The 20,075-nt window shown below is 39.6% G+C and overlaps 1 protein-coding gene across 1 annotated transcript; it reads right to left on the minus strand.

Moving 5' to 3' along the window:
- Positions 1-467: 467 nt before the first annotated feature.
- On the minus strand, positions 468-14,496 carry gca (grancalcin). Its single transcript, XM_047354829.1, has 8 exons — positions 14,339-14,496; positions 13,049-13,309; positions 6,392-6,461; positions 2,776-2,819; positions 2,482-2,629; positions 2,131-2,244; positions 1,936-1,994; positions 468-1,058 (listed from the first exon to the last, which is right to left on the minus strand). The coding sequence occupies exons 1-8, from the start codon at positions 14,360-14,362 to the stop codon at positions 1,032-1,034; spliced, it is 747 nt and encodes a 248-aa protein (XP_047210785.1). The 5' UTR covers positions 14,363-14,496; the 3' UTR covers positions 468-1,031.
- Between the last annotated feature and the right edge of the window lie 5,579 nt (positions 14,497-20,075).

The following is a 20,075-nucleotide window of genomic DNA, read 5'->3' on the forward strand; positions in this document are numbered from 1 at the left end:
TATTTGTATTTATAACGGGTTTCCTTGACAAATGAGACATAACGTGGACCCAATAAGAGAATCCAGGGTCAAACTGGATGTGGTAACGGAGAATTTGTCCAAATATTTATAGCAGAGTGCTGTCTCCTTCCTTCGTTAATTACTTGAAAGTTTCTGAAGCCGGACTCGACGTGTCCAGCGCCTGAAGGGGTTGTCTGAACTTTTCATGGGATTTGCAAACTTTTGCACAGAGATAAGCAACCTTGCTGTACTGGATCTAAATGTCACTTTTTAAATCTAGTGCTGTTCACAATTGTTTTTATGCATTTTTTAAACGTTTGCCACTGTATTTTATACAATGCGACACTTAACAGCTAATTTGAATGTTTCTGTTCTTAACTATATTTAAAGAAAGACATTAAAGTATATTGTGTAAATAGACTGGGGAATTGATGCACAATTGTATAAATGAATAAAGAAAATGAATATTGATTGAAATGTGTTTATTTGAACAAAAACATGATTTGCTTACAGAATGGGGAGTGTTTGGCTCACACTATTTTAGGCACTAGCACATATAGGGAAAGTTCATAATTGACACCAAAGAGCTAATGTCTATTTTCATAAAAACAGGAAATTTTTAATTTAAATCACTAGTTAAGAGTTCTACCACATTTTTCATAACGTTCAACTGAATATAAAAAAAACAATCTAAATATATTTCAGCATATATTCAGATTATAATGGCACAACAGGTATAAGAACATTCTTAATGTATTATCAATGCAAGTCTTCCAAAAGTACAGGTAGGTTATTAGATTACACCAGTTTCCAAATAATTCAGATATTTAGGTCTTAAAGTAATTTTTTACTGAAATGTCCAATAATTCCCACCAAATGTGAAAAATGCTGCCTCTGTGTATTATAAATACGAAGCGTTACAGAGTCATCTCCTGCCGTGTAATATACTGGCCTCCATTTGCATTCCTGTGAGGCACTGACCTGACCAGCCTGAACTCTCTGACCTCTTGGTGTGGGGCAGGTGGCAGTGCTTAGATGGCCATTGTGCACAGAATAAACTGTTAACAGAAAACACAGAGGGAGACAAAGTGTGAAGCACAAAGTTTCCTGGTGAATCGGCTACAAGCAATCTGACATAACTCTGCTCTTTAGTACAAAGTCCGGTTGCAGCAACATCAGATACCACCGCAGGTTTGTGCATGAAATTCTGGCAAAGCCTTTATGCTACAAGTAAGACAGTTTTTTTTTTTACATGTATATATACAGAAAGTACAAAAGTCCCTCATACTACCTCCCTTGAACACAGAGTCACAGTAGGATGTTATTTTTACTCTATGGCTGTGGTTACAAAAAAAAAATCATTGCACTTTATGCCAAAATGATTCATGAACAGATTATATTGGAAAAACTTTTGGAAGTTCAAAGAATTTCCCAAAACGTCTTTTGCAGCTCTGAAAAATGAAATCTTGCACAAATTTCCAAAAATCTATGCATGTTTGGACTTCATGCTGCAGATTATAGCTGAAGCAGAAGGAAAATTATGCATGGCTTAATATGTGTGTACACTGAAAAAATCTGAAAAGTATAGAATGCCCCTGAATAAAATCCTGTGAAGGCCTTAGAGGGTAGCGACAGCAGACATGAATTCAAAATAGGAATGCAGCCTTACTGAGCTGGAGCTAATCTGAAGAGTATGGGACTCTGTATGGAGCATTTCAAGGTAGCTGGTTGCACTGGATTTTATTTAGGGGTATCAGATTATGAGAGGCTGAATCCAAATTTATATTTTTTAAAACTATCACATTTCTTCCACTGAACAATTATGCTGAAAGTTGTAGTTGTAAATTGACTACATTTGGATACGTTTAGGATGAATGCCTTTGCAAGGTTCTGTAGTAGTTGGGCAGACTAAAGGAAGAAGAAGATGCCACTTACATCATCATATTGGAAGGTGACCGACCCCTGCTGCATGGTATCTCTTCGTCTGAAGTTGTCTGTAACAGGAAAGGTAGGCAGAGATAACATGAATTCAGGTAACGGTCAATATTTCAGAGCAGAGATTCTATTACGCGCCCCCTGACTATCAGCCAGCATTAAATTCAACAACAAGCCTTCTTGACCAAATCAGACCTGTTAGAGCTCGCAGTTTAACACAGCAGGCCACGTAGTCATCAAAGTAGATTCTGCCCCCTTTGTTGTAGCGCTTTATGATTGCATTCAGGGCCTGAGGACTGATGTGGTAACCTGGTGCAGAAAAACATCATTAGTCAGCATGAGTCCTCATATTTAAGGAGTTCTGGTGAACTGAACGTATCTAGTGAAATAAAGAGATGAGTAATAACAGTTTTCCTCTTATTGGAAAACAATGGATGTTGTTCTGCCAAGCTTATCCTCCATTTATCACCAAGTTATAAATGAAAACTAATGTGTTTGAGTCCCATCCTTCAAGAGTCCAATATCATGAACTGTTCTAGCTCTCACCCATAGCGTTGATGGCCTGGGACATCTCATGAGGTTCCACTGTTCCACTGCGGTCCTGGTCAAACATCATGAAGTTCTGCTTCCAGCCACTGAGAGCCTTGAACAGGTCCTTGAACTCATTGAAACCCATCTTGCCTGTATAGTCCCGCTGGAGAAAGTCTGGTTAAAGTTTTAATAAACAGATCACATGGTTCGGTTCAGTGCAGCATTGAATGGAGGGAGCAGAACGTCATACCAGCACAGTGACTCTCCTGTGGGAGGTTCTACCCTGAAGACCAATCATCAAAAGGATACATCAAGCATTGCAATCATGATCCTGCACGTCTCCAGGCTAAATGCTGCAAAAATATAAAAACAGGTATTCAATAAAAAGCTGTTTAATTTTCATGGAACAATGCAACTTCTGTCTGTGTACAAGTTAAAACTACTTTAAAATGCATCTGGTTAAATTTTTGATTTTACTCAAATTTACCCAGTAACCAACTGGAATCATGGGGCTAAGCATCAACTCTGACCAGCCTCCCTGACCCGGCAGTGGAATCCCCACAGCATAATGCTGCCACCACCTCACCACCCTCTGAAGCCTTCACTGTACAGCTGTATTTATACTGATCTTACAGGTGGGATACATGTATTACTTATCTGACTGCTGAAAGCTATAGGTTGCACTAGCCTTTATTTAGGGACATTAGAGTAAAGGGGGCTGAAAACAAATGTCAGGTTTTTATTAAATGTTTTAAGCCAACTCCCCTATTTCACCGATGTAAATTGGACCTGTGAGAAAACATGCGATGGCTGGCTTCTAGGTAATTTTCTTTTCTTTTTTCTTATGCGACGTCCTGAATGGTTGTACAGAATTAAAGTTTTCACATAGTGTGTGTGGTGACAACCTAATAGAAATATGGAAGGAATATTCACGTCATCATAATGATCTGCACTGAGCTATGAATGAGCTCAGTGCAGCAGCTAGACAGGGCCCTTATGTTTAGATACACACATGGTAGAACTAAACAGGTTCGAGCCGACAAACGTTTTGATTTTCTGTCAGGTTTGAGTTGATGTCATTCAAGTAGTTGGTTTGCTGTAACTGACTAAAAACATCCCCCATGTTTTGTAGACACAGTCTCGCTTGGCGTTTTTCCACTGAAATGAACCGGTTCAGACTGTCACAGTACCGTTGCCATGGTTATTTGGACACGTGGTGGGTGCCTTCTGGTTATTTATACTACCATGCATATGTATTTAGGGGCGGGGACTGGGCAGTTCCAGCACCACGTCCAGCTACGCCAAATTAACCGCAAATTGGGATGTCTGAAGGCTACGTGTACAGTGACATGTCTACACAGTTTCCTACATCTGAATTTTTTGGTGCGGTGGAAGTTTCAGAATTTCTTCCTACTGCAAACTTTTAGTAAGAAAGCTGTGCACTCTTTCGTACATGAGGCCCCAGGACCTCCCTTCAGTTTGCTTATCGCTGTGGAGTTGGAGTTGAAGATGCCATCATACACCTGCTTCAACAAACCCACTGTCATCTGGACAAAGCCAGCAGCCCTGTGAGGATCATGTTCTTTGATTTCTCCAGTGCATTTAATACAATCCAACCTGATTTGCTTTGTCAGAAACTCCAGAAGACTCAGGTGGAGGCCTCAACAATCTCCTGGATCAAAGACTACCTGACAAACAGACCACAGTTTGTGAGACTGAAGGGTTGTGAGTCTAACCAGGTAGTCAGCAGCACAGGAGCACCACAGGGGACTGTACTCTCACCATTCCTTTTCACTCTGTACACCTCAGACTTCCAGTACAAGACAGACTCCTGTCATCTGCAGAAATACTCGGATGATTCTGCAGTTGTGGGGTGGATCAGAGATGGACAAGAAGCTGAGTACAGGAAGGTGGTGGACCGCTTTGTGGCATGGTGTGGAAACACTCATCTCATTTTGAACGTGACTAAAACAAAGGAGATGATTGTAGATTTGAAGAGAAACAGGAATAAGTCAAAAACTATTTCCATCATGGAAGAAGTGGAGGTGGTGGAGGAGTATAAATACCTCGGTGTTCACCTGGACAACATGCTAGAGTGGAGATGCAACTGTGAAGCCATCTACAAGAAGGGACAGAGCAGACTGTACTTCTTGAGGAAGCTTAGGTCCTTTGGTGTTTGCAGCAAGATGCTGCATATCTTCTATAAGTCTGTTGTGGAGAGTTTGATCTCTTCTCCATCATCTCCTGGGGAAGCAGCATCAGAACCAGGGACTTAAAAAAGCTCAACAAGCTGATAAAGAAGGCTGGCTCTGTTCTGGGGACTCCTCTGGAACCTCTGGAGATCATTGTGGAAAGACGGATTCTTCATAAAATGAAGAACATTATGGAGAACCCTGAGCATCCTCTTCATGAGACTGTCCTACAACAACAGAGCATCTTCAGTCAGAGGCTTCTTCAGATCTGCTGTAAGATGGAGCGCTACAGGAGATCCTTCCTGCCCACAGCCATCAGCATCAACGACTCTTTGAAGAAACCTACATAATATGAGCTATAACAACATTTAATTTCCTTTCGGGATTAATAAAGTATTTTTGCATTGAATTGAATTAAAAACTGGTCATCCAGTCCTTACTAAGCCTTAACCTAGAGTAAAACAATCTAATGATGTCTCATACATTATAGTTATGCAATAAAAGGAACTAAAGAAGTGTGTGAAAAAACTTCACCTTGTGACGAATCTTCTTTACTGACATTTAACTTGGAGCAATCATCTCACATACGACCTTATCAGTCTCAGCAAAGCATTTCACTCACGCTGTGGTGTGGACTTTGACTGAGCCATTATAACATACAAATTTTATGAAAACTTTTTGTATTCAATACTTCTCCTCAACCCTGTATCTGCAGCTGCAAATAAATCTTTAGACATACATTTCTATCCCTAAGGATAGCTCAGTCGAACTGGATAAAGTGTCCGAATAATCATCTTTAAATCTTGCTAAAATTTCTTATTTCGATGTAGCTCTGGACTTTGACTAGGCCATTCTAACAAATGATATGCTTTGATCTGAACACTTTCATTATAGGTCTGGCTGTATGTTCCAGATTGTTCTCCTGCTGGAAGGTGAACCTCTATCCCTTCTTCTGCAGCTGGATTTAGCTCCCTCCATCTTCCCATCAACTCTGACCCGCTTCCCTGAAGAAAAGCACCCCCCAGAGCATGATGCTGCCTCTACCAGTGTTTTACATGTAGGCCCGATTTTGATTCCATCCGACTACAGCATGTTCTTTCACATGTTTATGGCTTTAAATAGAACTTCCAACGACTTTCTTTCCACTATCCCATAAAGGCTGGATTGGTGAAGTGGTTCTGCTAGGTTTGCATTTATGTTAGTGTGTATATGTTCGGATGTTGAATTGAACACAGCCCCCTGAGATGATCGAAGCTTAGGATATTGTTTAAAACCAAACATTGCTTTAAATGTCTCTAGAACTTTATCTCCAACTTTCTGCAGTCTTCCTTGGTCGTCATACTATTTGTTTGGTAAAAGTTGAATTAATCCAATTAAATTACACATGCAGATTTAGTTTACTAATAGGTTATGTAAAGAAAATCATTTTTACATTATATATTGATTAAACTGTCTACAGACTTGTTACTTGTCACAATTTGTTAAAAAAATAAATTTTTAGTGAATGAAAACATGTACATTTTAAGAAGGTAATCATTATTCCAACATTTAGAAAATATTTAGCAATCCCAAGTGACCTAAAACAGGAAATGTTTATTCTAATTTAAGTGTCAAACAGTGAGAAAATAAGTTGTGTATTTTTTAAATATATAGTGTATGCAAGTGTCTGGTTTCAGCAGTAACTGGGCACTTTGAAGTTTCCTATGTTGCACAAGAAGAGCTGGTCCACTTACGGTTGTAGCTGCCTGTGAAACCTGCCTGAGACAAGCATCTCTGCAGCTCCTCTGCATCAACCTCTCCATCCTACACAGACCAGAGAGAGATACTCATGTAATGTGAGACCGTTACAGGCATACGAAACTAACAAGATGTCTTTGAGGTTTAAGCTTTCGGGGCGCCACTTGGCGTAGAGGTAGAGCGTGCGCCCCTTGAACACATGCTTAAAGTCCTCGACGCAGCTGTCAGTGGTTTGATTTCCGACTTTGGGACATTTGCTGCAGGTCTTTGCCACATCCTTTCTTATGAGGGGTGAAAGTCACATAAATTAACTTGAAATATATTGAAGGCATGAAATACCGAACATGGTAAAATTGAGTGCAGTAAAAACCAACATGTAATTAATATCGCCTCTGTGAAAATTAGAATCCGTGAAGTTGGAGGTTATTAAAATGATATGGTAAAGAATTTTGGTATAAATATTGAGGTTATCAAATTTAACGTTGCCCGTTTTCATTCACTGCATTGATTTTAGCTCCTCCACTTCTGCTTTATCATTCATCACGTTCACGGTGTCATTTTTGTTACATCCGGTAGATCAGAATACGGCAGTAGTCCCGTTGCGACAGCGTAGTACTTGTAGTTATTTGCATGCATTTTCAATAGTACGGCAGTGATATCGTTGGCGGACCTGCGGGGAGTCACAAGCGAAGAGCGCCCAAGTTGCGTCTCCAGACTCCGCCTCAGTCTCTCTTTAACGCGATGAGCCGGGAGTCAGGCGCCTTCTCCTGAAGAGGGAGGGAACACTGCTTGGCCAGCTGACAGCAAGCCAAAAGGGTCAAAAATCATCTGTATACTAATGCGGGGGTGCACCGTTTTTTTTTCACGTGCAAACGCGTCGCGAATCAGAACCCGCATTCACGTAAATAATTTGTGGTGGCATTTTATGCACATTTTCTCATCACTAATCTTTTTAAATGAATAATTAATTGCCTGTTAAAGATGACACTTATTTTCTGCCCCAACAGAACAAGTAGAGCGAGTTTTATGTTATATCAGCCTTTATTGTTGAACTGGGTTTGATTTAGACCGGACATGTCTTTGCCCAAAGATCAGGGACCTCCTGGTCGTGTCTGCCCTTGCAGTGAACTGATTGGGTAAAATGCCTTAAAATCTTTTTTATTTTTTTATTATTAACAATATAAACAGAAAATATGGTATTATTGTTAAATATTTTCCAAACTTCAAAGCATGCCAGCACAGGCAGCCTCCAAAGACAGATGTGAAAGAAACAAAACCAAATTACAGGAAAAATGAGATTATACATAAAGATGAGAAAGGATTATTAACTGAAGAATATAAGAAATAAAAATAAATAAATAAATTAGAGTTTTTTCCAAAAGATCGTTAAACATATGATAAAAACCCACGTTTGTGGGTGAAAAGTGAGGAAAGATGGTTTACTTTTATTTATACTTACATTTGTGGATAAAAAAAATTTACCCATAACAATTACAATATTCTTTCAAGTTTCTTTTCTTCTTTCAGAGTCCCAAAGATAACTTCAGTCCTGGAAAATTGGAGTAAGTTTTTTGGGGAAATGCCAGCAGGGCACATCGTCCCATAATGCTTTACAGTACACACCATCATAAAAAAAGATTCTGTTGACTCAACATCCTCATCACAAAATACACAAGAGTTATCATCATTCCTAAAACAAAGTCTGAGGAATTCTTTTGAGGGGTAAACACCTGAGAAGATTTTGAAGTGTATTTCCTTAGCTTTTTGGAGGAATGGGAAGTTTTAAATCATTTCTTGTGATTTTTTTCCTTTGATCATGCAAGAATATTTGTGAGATATAATTTGGATTAGATACAAAATGAAAGTAAACAATTCCCCAATTCTAGGATTTTTGAGTTTGTTATTTGTAATGTGGTGTCCATTAATTAAAAGACCAGGAACAACAGAGGTTTTAAAATCAGGGCTCTGAACTAGAGTTTTGGCTGTGCTTAGGATATTTGAAGGAAGAGCTCTGAGAATTTTTTGAAAATCCCTGTTTGTTTACAGGTTGTATTTAGCTGAGAAATCTTCAAATAGCGTAATACCTGTATCGTTTAATAAATGCATCACAGACCAAATACCTCGTTCAATCCATTTTTGGGAATAGATTAATTTATTTTTAATTTTACAGTAACAGCTCTTCCACAAGGGAGTATTGTGTGGGCTACAATTAGGTTTGTAGATTAGTCTCCAGTATCATAACACTTGCTGGTGGATATCAAAAGTAGTAGATATAAAAACATTATTTTAATGGTAATATCTCACATTTGTTTAAATTTAGCTTAAGCCCTCAATTAATTGAAGAATTTTTGGAATTTCATTCAGGCGATTTAAGATGGTCATGTCATCAGCTTACTGGCTGATGGAGAACTCTTTGTCTAGAACATTTAATTTACCAAATTCTGCGTTTTTAATTCGTATGGAAAGCATTTCTGTAGCTGCAATAAACACAGCGGTGAGACTGGACATCCTTGTTTTCTACCTCCGATACTAAATCTTTGTGAGGTGCCGTGAGGTAAACATACTGAGCTGTTTGTGTCTTTATAAAGTATGTTGATTACATTATTAAATTTATCTCCATATCGAAATAGATCTAAAGCCAGGTTATAGTCAATTAGCTCTAAGATAAGGCGAATATTATTATGTATAGAGCAGCCTTTTAGAAATCAGTTTCCAAAATTATTTGGGATATGCCTGATTTTATCCTGTTGGCAAAAAATGTGAGTGAGGAGCTTCTAATCGTGATTTAGCAGTGTTATAGGACTTAAATTATCAAGAAGAGTTGGATCTTTTCCAGGTTTAGGAATGAGTGTGATTATACATTGTATCATAGTGTGTGTTAAGCAACCATTTCCTAATATTTCTGTGAGCATTCCAAACAAAAAGGTTCTGATATGGATCCAAAAATGTTTGTTCCTTGTCAGGCCATCACAGCCTGGAGCATTATCTTTGGATAAAGCACCTAATGCTTTATCCAATTCTTCTATGGTAATTTTGGCCTCACATACTTGCTTATAATTGTCATCAATTTTAGGAATTAAATTTTGAATAGACTGGTAGAATATTTCAGCTTTTGGTTTATCATAAGAGGAGGAATATAACTTGCTGTAAAGGATCAAAATTTTGTTGGATATTATTTTAGAATTTGTACATGGCTCGTTATCAATTTGCAAGCAATTATCACAATCACAAGAAACAGAAATATGCAGTACCTAAACTACTCAAGATCTTAGATATGCTGCTTTAGCTTTTGTAGAATAAATTTCATCAAAGAGTAAGATATTTCTATGCTGCGTATCATCATTGAAAAAGGGTTTAGAGCACATGTGATTGAGTTCTCTTATAATTTCTAATTCATTTTGCTTATTTTGGACAGCTATTAGTTTACTGTGTTTGATCGAGATTTGACTGACTTTAAATTTAAAGACTTTCCATTTTTCTGTGTACGAATTTAGATTTTCATCAGTAAAAAATGTAAGTAACTTTCAAGAATTTCATAATTACATTTTTCATTAGTAAGCAGGGTTGAGTAAAACTTCCAGTAACCTTTATTATGGGATTTGTTTCAATTGAGTTGTGATATTAAGTTGTATCAGACAGTGATCGGATAAAGATGCTGGTGAAATACCAGCATCCACACCACTTTGCCTTGAACTGTCTGAGACAAGCCAGAAGACAATACGAGATTTAGCTGAGCCATCAGGTTTAAACCAGGACAAGGACTGTCCCAGTGGATGTGCTTCTCTCCAAGGAACTACTAGGTTAAGACCTAAACCAAAGTTATGTAAAACTAGATTTATATGATAGGATTGGAATTTCGAGGGTGATCTATCAAGCCAATCACTATACACCATGTTGATATCTCCTTCCAAAATAAAATTATTCGTGGAGTATTTTTGAGAGAGTTCTTTCAGGTGACTAGTTATTTCAGTCAAACATTTGTTCCGAGTAGCACCGTGGAAACCATAAACATTACAGAGAATTAAGGAGCAATTTTCCATTTTGAGTACACAGATTATCCAGTGACGTAGGTTGTGTTTCCTATGAGTTTCTATTCTGTTCCTAAAGTTTTTAAATATTAATGCTACACCAGCTGATTAGTGCCATGACAGAATTATTCCCCCCCCCCCCCCCCCACTGATTAGACCAGAAGTTCTCATCTGCCTCAATAGAGGGTTTCTTGTAACATCATGCAGTTAGCTTTTACATTTTTGCAAAACAGAAATATTGATTTTCTTTTAACCCCATCTCTCAAGTCCCTAGTATTTAAATATACACAGTTAAAATTGGAAAGAAACACAGACATAAAAGGGTAGAAAAAGAGAACAAAAATACCAAGCCTTAACTGAACTTCAAGTGCTCAGGTAAAAGGTTTTAGTTAGTAAGGATGAGCCACTAACTCCCTAAAACTGCAATTGACCTCTAAACAAAAAAAATCATTGTTACTTATCAAATAGATTTTATGTAACATTTGAACTTTGAATTTGCCTATTTAAACATAAAGCATTTTAGAAATAAGTTATGTAACTGGTATGAAATTAGAAGTTAACACATTGTGTTCCTCCTGTAGTAGTGTATAATTGCTCCATTTTGGGCCAAACTGCAGAAATCTTCTTTCAAGTGAATATCCAGCTCCTTGCACGTTTTGGAATCCATGGTTGTTTTCCAGAAGGCATCTCGGTGGTGTCTCATGCTGAACTGGATTAATATCTGACGATGTCTCCCCTCTTCTTTTTTCCCCAGATGGTGCACAGGGTCCAATGCGTTCCCAATTGATAAGGCCCAATGTGGCGCAATCATGGCTAAGACCTCAAGCCCTTCTTTGCGGGTATCTTCATTATTTTTCTCTTTCAAGCCCTGGATTTTCAAATTCCATCGACGTTTGTGGCGTTCTAGTTCCAACAATCTTTTCTTCAGCTCCATATTTCCTTTGATAGGTGCAGGCACATCTTTTTCCAAAACCAGATAATTTAGTTTTACAGTCTTTTATATCAGCTGCATTCATTTCAGCTAGCTTGGAAATGTTAGCCACCATTATCATGTTATCACATAGCTGCACACTGAAGTCATCAATCTTGTTAGTGAGCTTGTTAATGGCTTCTACAATCGGATTGTTGGTTTCCTCATTTGAGGACACGATTACCTTGTTGGGTGGCGCCGGTGTTTTGATAGGTGTTGGCGGAGATTTTCTTTTAGTTGACATCGTAGAAGTCTCCATTGAATATCCATGGTCGGAGGCCGGGGAGCACTTGGAGGCTGTTGCTAGCTTAGCTGCAACATCGGCTTTCTCCCGCTTCATCTTTTCTTTTTTCTTTATACCACACTCTGTGCCGGGTTTTTAATCTCAGATGAAGACTTTAGTTTTTAAAAGGTAAATGGGTAATATCAGTAACTTGTTTAATGCTCAAAAACAGAGGTCTAAACTGTTGTATTTGGATTAGTGTTGCAGCTTAAAAGAAGCTGCGCGCCTGGATCGCCATCTTCCCAGAACCGCCCAAAAGCCCTAAAATCTAGTGGCTGAGCAATTATAGGACAACCTCTTGATAAAATATGCATAAAATGCCACTACACGTTATTTACGTAACCGCGCGTTTTTTACGGAAACACGTGTTATTTATGTCACCGAGCGATCTGATTCGTAAGGCGTTTGCACGTAAAAAAAAAAACGGAGCATCCTGTTATTTACGAATTAGAACAACGCGTTAAAATATGGACGATTTTTGACCCTTTTGGCTTGCCATACAAAGCAAGCTGGTGCCAAGAAATGCTGAACCTCTTTTTAAATTAAGTGGAGTCTCAACAAACCAAGTAGATATTTGAGTTCAACAAACCTACATTCTTGCCAAAAAACATCTTAAAAGTTTATTTTGGGTTAACATAAAGGACATTATTGGCATTTTTTATTCACAGTTATTGCCACCATCGTCCTCGTTTTCAGCCTGAGCTCTAACAATCTGATTCCACCCGCAATGAATCATGGGAAATCGTGGGTCACGGACTACAAAATTGAGGGCTGTATCAAATATTACAATGTGAACGCGATCAGTCATAAAACTGGGTGGTAAAAATGGTTGAGCTAAAAATCAATGCAGTTAATGAAAACAGGCAATGTTAACATTAATATTTACCATGTTATCATTTTAATGACCTCCAAATTCACGAATTCTAATTTTCAGAGGTGAAATTAATCACATGTTGGTTTTCATGGCACTCAACTTTAGCATGTTCAGTATTTCACACCTACAATTCATTTCAAGTTAATTTTTGTTACTTTGACCTCTTATACCTTCTGACCATTTCCTGTCTGATTATTGTGAATAAATGCCACTAGTGCCACTTTGAAAAAAAGGGTTTGAGTTTCCCTTTTAATTAACCTATCAGTCATTTTCACTGGTCATATTGGGAAGGAATCAAATACAAAGAAAAAAAAAATCAAGCTGAGCCACTTTTCTCTTGCTTTTCCATAATAACTAATTTCTGAAATCCTGTGAGAAGACTTGTTCAGGCTTGTACACTAAAGTGAAAACTATGTCTGAGATAAAAAAAAAAACAAATCCACCACTGTGTTCTTAGGAAACTCACATTGTTAAAACTTGTAGCCCACCCACACTTACCTGTCCAGCTATAGCTGTGAAGTAACCCCACATTGGATCATTGGCAGCTGGGGGCGGGGCACCAAATCCACCTGGGTAGCCTCCTCCATAGGAGCCATATCCTCCCTGAGGCTGTGGGCCTCCCATTGGGCCTCCCATTGGACCTACCATCTGACCACCCATGGCCCCTCCCATGTGTCCGCCCATGTGTCCAGGCATGGGGCCCCCCATGGGTCCTCCTGACATTCCTTGGGGTGGCATCCCTGGCATTGGACCACCATACTGAGAAATAAGAGGGATCAAACATGAGAAAATCTCAGGTTCTAAGCATGCTACATTTATTATGGTAAGCCTCATACCATAACTTCCTATGTCATATTTGCCAAAAATGACATGGGCAATTATACTATGAGGCTAACGCAACCCAAAAGCAGGAGTTCACCTAAATTGAAACAGAGATGAGCCAGTGGTTTTGTATCCCAGCTAAGAATTTTAAGTCTCATTTATCAATGAATGCATCACTGCCTCAAAATTACAAGATCTGCAGAGCTGAAAAAAAATGGATGGATGGTTGAATGGTTGGCAGGGAAGACAGAAGGAAAAATGATGAATGAATTGACAGAAAATGGGTAAACAGTTAAATGGAGTGAAGGACAACATGGAGAAAAAATGTGGAAGAATCAAATATTTACCCATACTTGTCCAGACCTGAAAATCTTAAAAGAAAAATCCAGACATTCCAGACTGAATAGGAACCTTGTGAGCTGAGGATGGGAGACTAAATCTTGGTAAGATCTCACCCTGACTGTGACCTACTGCTCCTTCTCAGCTGCAGTGAATGGTCTCGTGACCGTTCATTTAGTTTAGCACACCTGGTTTATGTCGATTCCAAGTTAAACAATAATGGTTGCGTTTATGCTCTCAAGTACCATACGATTATCCATGGGATTCAGGGCTACACATATTTATCTGTAGACGTTAAATAGAGCACTCTTAAGTTTTACACACACTAAATAACCAAATTAAACAGATTTAATGAAGCTGCGTTGAAGAGTAAAAGGCGTTTTCTTTTACCCGGAAGACAGCTTTCTGATTTAGCAGTCAGTGTCGAACAGACAGCAGATACCAGTACTGCTTGTGAAAGAGTTTTCTTACCGGTAAATGTCTCCATTGCTCTTAACAAACAGCTGTGCTGTTGTAAGCTCAGAACTTTCCCAGGAGGCTAAGGGCTAGTTTGTTTTGCTAGCTTACTACAGTTCGTGTGTGTCGTTAAAAATTCCTCAATAACACGTTCAGACATAGTTCACTCACCCCGCCGTATCCTGGATAAGCCATTTGGTTAACCTAAGCAAACTCCTTCGACTTGAATGCTTTCAAGTAATTACTTTACTGCAGTTCCTAGGCGTATCAGCTTCCGAGAAGTAAGAGTAGTTTCTACATCACATCCGGGCTGCTAAAACTCCCGGAAGTCCTTTGAGTGATGGTGCGACGAACCAATGAGAGAGGAGACGTAGCCTAAAGGCCCGCCTATATGCTGTTCTATTTTATCTTGTTCCAGAACTTAAAGAAGTAGTTGATACTTTTTAGAAGAAATCCCACCTTTAAACACATAGTTTAGATCAAAGCACATCCATGTTACTGGTTCACTGTCATCTGCTTAAATTTGTACAGGGTGTTCTTGACATCGTCAGCATTGCATGTCTTTAAAGGATTTTTAAAGCAAAGAATCTGCTTGGGCAACTCACCTTCTTGGTCAATAAAGAAGTACCACCAATAGTGCCTGTACCGCAGGTAGAGAACCATGCTTTTAGAACAAGTATCACTTCCCCAAATCCAAAGTTTACCAGCTCTGTTTCTGAACTCATAAATGAGCTAAATTCAAACCCTTTAGTGTTTGAATGAAGGAATTATAGAGGCATATTAGCTTAGTTAGTGTTACTAACATTACAATTGGTTACTCCAGCCTCTCAAACCAAGCTAATAAACTGAAATTTTTACTGAAAAGTGAAAATGAAAAAGGCATTTACAAATTGATAAACACTGATGTATAAATGTGGCTTTGCTTATTCTAAATTTGAAGGGCACGTATAGCCTAAAACAAAAGTCAAAGTTTCAACATATTTTATTTTGGATCAAAATGTCAAAGCCTTAAAAAACATGTCAAAGGACAAGCAGCGTTTGGATCACACTGATTTTCCAACTTGCACCAAGAACATGGTTATGTTGGGTTTCATTTTGTCCTCATTTTTTGGAAAACTGCAGTCTTGCCTTCCATCAACCACTAGATGGTGCTTTTGAAAGCTGGTTAAAGATTTTAATTTCCTCACTGCAGAATCTGAAAAAGAGGAACTCATTTTGACAGCAACCGTTACACCGAGGCACATGAGACTTACAGGGGTTCTGAAGGCACTTTACAAAAGAAACACATCCCATTTATACACAAAAACATTACATCATAGGGATTTAAATTCAGTTTGATAAATTCCAATTAAATCTTAAGCGTAAAATAAAGTCAGTTTTAGCTTGTAAGGCCGATTGGCAAAAGCAGAGCAATCCAGCTACATAAAGTCACTGACCTCGCAGCAACCTCTCATACTGAGCAAGCATGTAGTGACAGTGGAAAGGAACTACTTCCTATTAAAAGGAAGTATCATCTAGCCGTTGCCTCAGTGTGAGCGGCCACCTGCTGTGACCGACTGGTGGTTTGCCCAGTGTATGTAACAGACCAACACAAAGTGGAGCATAATTAGGAGGTGGAAGGTAAACAAGACATGGCTTTTAACATTTTTACAAATAAAAATCGGTAAAATGTGGCATGCATTTGTATTCAACCACCTTTCAGTACAATTGCAGGAGTAAGACTCTTGGGGCATGCCTTGACCAGCTTTATAAATCTTGTGACAGAAATTATTGCCCATTAGCATTTGTGTAAATAAATTATGCTCTGTATTTAGCTCCGTCTGTCACTTCTGACCAGCATCATGGTCCCTGACAAGGTCTCTTTACAACATGACGCTGTCATGTTCCCTCCCAAAGGACGGTTTGCTGAGGCTAATATGCAGTGTGAAATGCTTGAGATAAACAGAAGAACATGTTCACTCTCCTGAATCAAATATAAATTAAAGCAAAAAGCATCAAATTCCCCTCCTTGAACCGCCACCTTAACGTGGTGGAGGGATTTGAGTGCTCAAATGATCCTAGACGCTATGTTGTCTGGGGCCTAAATACCCCTGATAGGGTCTCCCATGGCAAACAGGCTCTAGGTGACGGGTCAGACAAAGAGCGGTTAAAGAATCCTTCATGAGGGCTAAAATATCGAGGCACGTGACATCGCCCGGTACGGTGGAACCGGGTTCCACCCTGGAGCCTGGCCTGTGGTCGGGACTCGCCGGAGAGCGCCTGGTGGCTGGGTTGCTCCTCGCGGGACCCGACCGGGCCCGGCCCGAACGAGAAATGCTAGGCCATCCCCCAGTGGGCCCACCACCTGCAGGGGGAACCGTGAGGGACCGGTGCAGAGAGGATTGGGTGGCGGACGAAGGTGGCGGACGAAGGTGGAGACCTCAGCGGCCCGATCACCTTATCCCCTCGTCCTGGATAAACGGAAAACGACGTGCACGAGTACGAGCATCAAATTAAGAAATATCTGATACAGCAGGCAAATAATGTGCTACTCCTGGGTGTGCAGGATGTAACTTCCTGTTCTCGAGTTATGTGAATCCTTGTGGTTTTAACTGAAATCAGCACCATTACTGGGAGGTACTTACTTTCTTACCACAGGGAGATTCCAGAACTCACACACACTTTGGGTTGCATTTGGGTCAGTTGAACTGTGGACACGAACCATAAAAAGAGCACAAGCTGGCTGCTAAGAAGGTACGTTTGTTTAAGCATTGATGCAGCTAAATTATTTTCTAAGACTTGTGAGAGCAACCGATTTAGATTCAATTCAATTCAGTTTATTTATATAGCGCCAATTCACCATACATGTCGACTCAAGGCAATTCACAAAAGTCAGGTACATACATTCTAATTAGTCCTAACTATTGAACAATGCAGTCAGATTCAGTTATTTATTCAAATTGGATAAAAAGTTTTTCTGTCTAAGGAAACCCAGCAGATTACATCCAGTCAGTGACTTGCAGGATTCCCTCCTCCTGGATGAGCATGTAGAGACAGTGGACAGTCACTGGCGTTGACTTTGCAGCAATCCCTCATACTGAGCATGCATGTAGCGACAGTGGAGAGGAAAAACTCCCTTTTAACAGGAAGAAACCTCCAGCAGAACCAGGCTCAGTGTGAGTGGCCATCTGCCACGACCAACAGGGGTTTGAGAGAACAGAGCACAAAGAGAACAAAGAAGCACTGATCCAGGAGTACTTTCTATGGGAAGGAGAAGTAAATGTTAATGGATGTAGCTCCTTTAGTCGTTTCATCCAGAAAGAAAGAACAGATAAACTCTGAGCCAGTTTTCAAGGTTAGAGTCTGAAAGAGAGCACATAGAGTTAGTCACAGTAAAAGCTCAGTCAATTGCCATGTCTAGGAGAAAGAAAGGGTTAAACACTGAAATACAGGGCCATGTGGATCATTGGTAGAGGGTGAGCATTAAGTTGTTGCCAGCAGAAGCTTGGACAATGCCCCCCTCCAGAAAGGTGTCACAGGTAGATACAGAGTCAGGCCAGGTGTAGCTTCTAGGAAGAAAAAAGAGAGAGAACATAAAGTTAAAAGCTGAAATAACAGCAAATAATGCAAATTGGAGAGTAGTGTGAGAATGTAGCGAAGAGAGTGAAAGTGGTCATTATGTCCTCCAGCAGCCTAAGCCTATAGCAGCATAACTATAGAGATAGCTCAGGATAACCTAAGCCACTCTAACTATGAGCTTTATCAAAAAGAAAAGTTTTAAGCCTAGCCTCAAAAGTAGACAGGGTGTCTGCCTCACGAACTAAAACTGGGAGCTGGTTCCACAGGAGAGGAGCCTGATAACTAAAAGATCTGCCTCCCATTCTACTTCTAGAGACTCTAGGAACCACCAGTAAACCTGCAGTCTGAGAACGAAGTGCTCTGTTAGGAACGTATGAAACAATCAGATCTCTGATGTATGATGGAGCTAGATCATTAAGGGCTTTAAATGTGAGGAGGAGAATTTTAAATTCTATTCTGGATTTAACAGGGAGCCAATGAAGGGAAGCTAAAATAGGAGAAATATGATCTCTCTTTTTAATTTTCATCAGAACTCTTGCTGCAGCATTCTGAATCAGCTGAAGGCTTTTAACTGCATTTTGTGGACATCCTGATAGTAATGAATTACAATAGTCCAGCCTTGAAGTAACAAATGCATGGACTAGGTTTTCAGCGTCACTCCTGGACAGGATATTTCTAATTTTGGCAATTTTCCGGACATGAAAGAAGGAAATCCTAGAAACCTGTTTAATATGGGATTTAAATGGCATGTCCTGGTCAAAAATAACACCAAGGTTTTTTAGTTTATTACCGGAGGTCAATTTAATGCCATCCAGGTTAAGTGATTGACTAAGCAGTTTGTTTTTTAAAGACTCTGGTCCAAAGACGACAACTTCTGTCTTGTCTGAATTTAGAAGGAGAAAATTTAAAGTCATCCAAGTTTTTATGTCTTCAAGACATGCTTGTAGTCCATCTAACTGGCTGGGCTCATTAGGATTTATGAATAAGTAAAGCTGAGTATCATCAGTGTAACAGTAAAAATGTATTCTATGCTTCCTGATAATTTTACCTATTGGAAGCATATATATAATTCAATTCAATTCAGTTTATTTATATAGCGCCAATTCACAACACATGTCGTCTCAAGGCACTTCACAAAAGTCAGGTTCATACATTCCAATTAATCCTAATCATTCAACAGTGCAATCAGATTCAGTTATTTATTCAAATTGGATAAAAAGTTTTTCTGTCTAAGGAAACCCAGCAGATTGCATCCAGTCAGTGACTTGCAGCATTCCCTCCTCCCAGATGAGCATGTAGAGACAGTGGACAGTCACTGGCGTTGACTTTGCAGCAATCCCTCATACTGAGCATGCATGTAGCAACAGTGGAGAGGAAAAACTCCCTTTTAACAGGAAGAAACCTCCAGCAGAACCAGGCTCAGTGTGAGTGGCCATCTGCCACGACCGACTGGGGGTTTGAGAGAACAGAGCAGAGACACAAAGAGAACAAAGAAGCACTGATCCAGGAGTCCTTTCTATGGGAAGGAGAAGTAAATGTTATTGGATGTAGCTCCTTTAGTCGTTTCACTCAGAAAGAAAGAACAGATAAACTCAGTCAATTGCCATGTCTAGGAGAAAGAAAGGGTTAAACACTGAAATACAGGGCCATGTGGATCATTGGTAGAGGGTGAGCATTAAGTTGTTGCCAGCAGAAGCTTGGACGATGCCCCCCTCCAGAAAGGTGTCACAAGTAGATACAGAGTGCATGCATGAGCATGCATGTAGCGACAGTAGAGAGGAAAAACTCCCTTTTAACAGGAAGAAACCTCCAGCAGAACCAGGCTCAGTGTGAGCGGCCATCTGCCACGACTGACTGGGGGTTTGAGAGAGCAGAGCAGAGACATATATAGTAAAGAGAATTGGCCCAAGTACTGAACCCTGTGGTACTCCACAATTAACCCTGGAGTTTAAGTATGATTTATCATTTACATGAACAAACTGGAATCTGTCAGACAAACAAGATTTAAACCAGCCTAGCGCTGTTCCCCTGATCCCTACAGCATATTCCAGTCTTTCTAAGAGAATATTGTGATTGACTGTATCAAATGCAGCACTGAGATCTAACAGGACAAGTACAGACACAAGTCCATTATCTGAGGCCATAAGAATATCATTAGTGACTTTCACCAGAGCTGTTTCAGTGCTATGATGAGCTCTGAAACCTGACTGAAACTCTTCAAACAGGTCATTGCTGTGTAAATGCTCACACATTGATTAGCAACTATCTTCTCAAGAATATTAGATAAGAATGGAAGATTCGATATAGGTCTGTAATTTATTAAGTCATCTCAATCAAGCGAAGGTTTCTT

This window comes from Girardinichthys multiradiatus, chromosome 24 (genome assembly GCF_021462225.1).
Source record: "Girardinichthys multiradiatus isolate DD_20200921_A chromosome 24, DD_fGirMul_XY1, whole genome shotgun sequence".
Lineage (NCBI taxonomy): Eukaryota > Metazoa > Chordata > Actinopteri > Cyprinodontiformes > Goodeidae > Girardinichthys > Girardinichthys multiradiatus.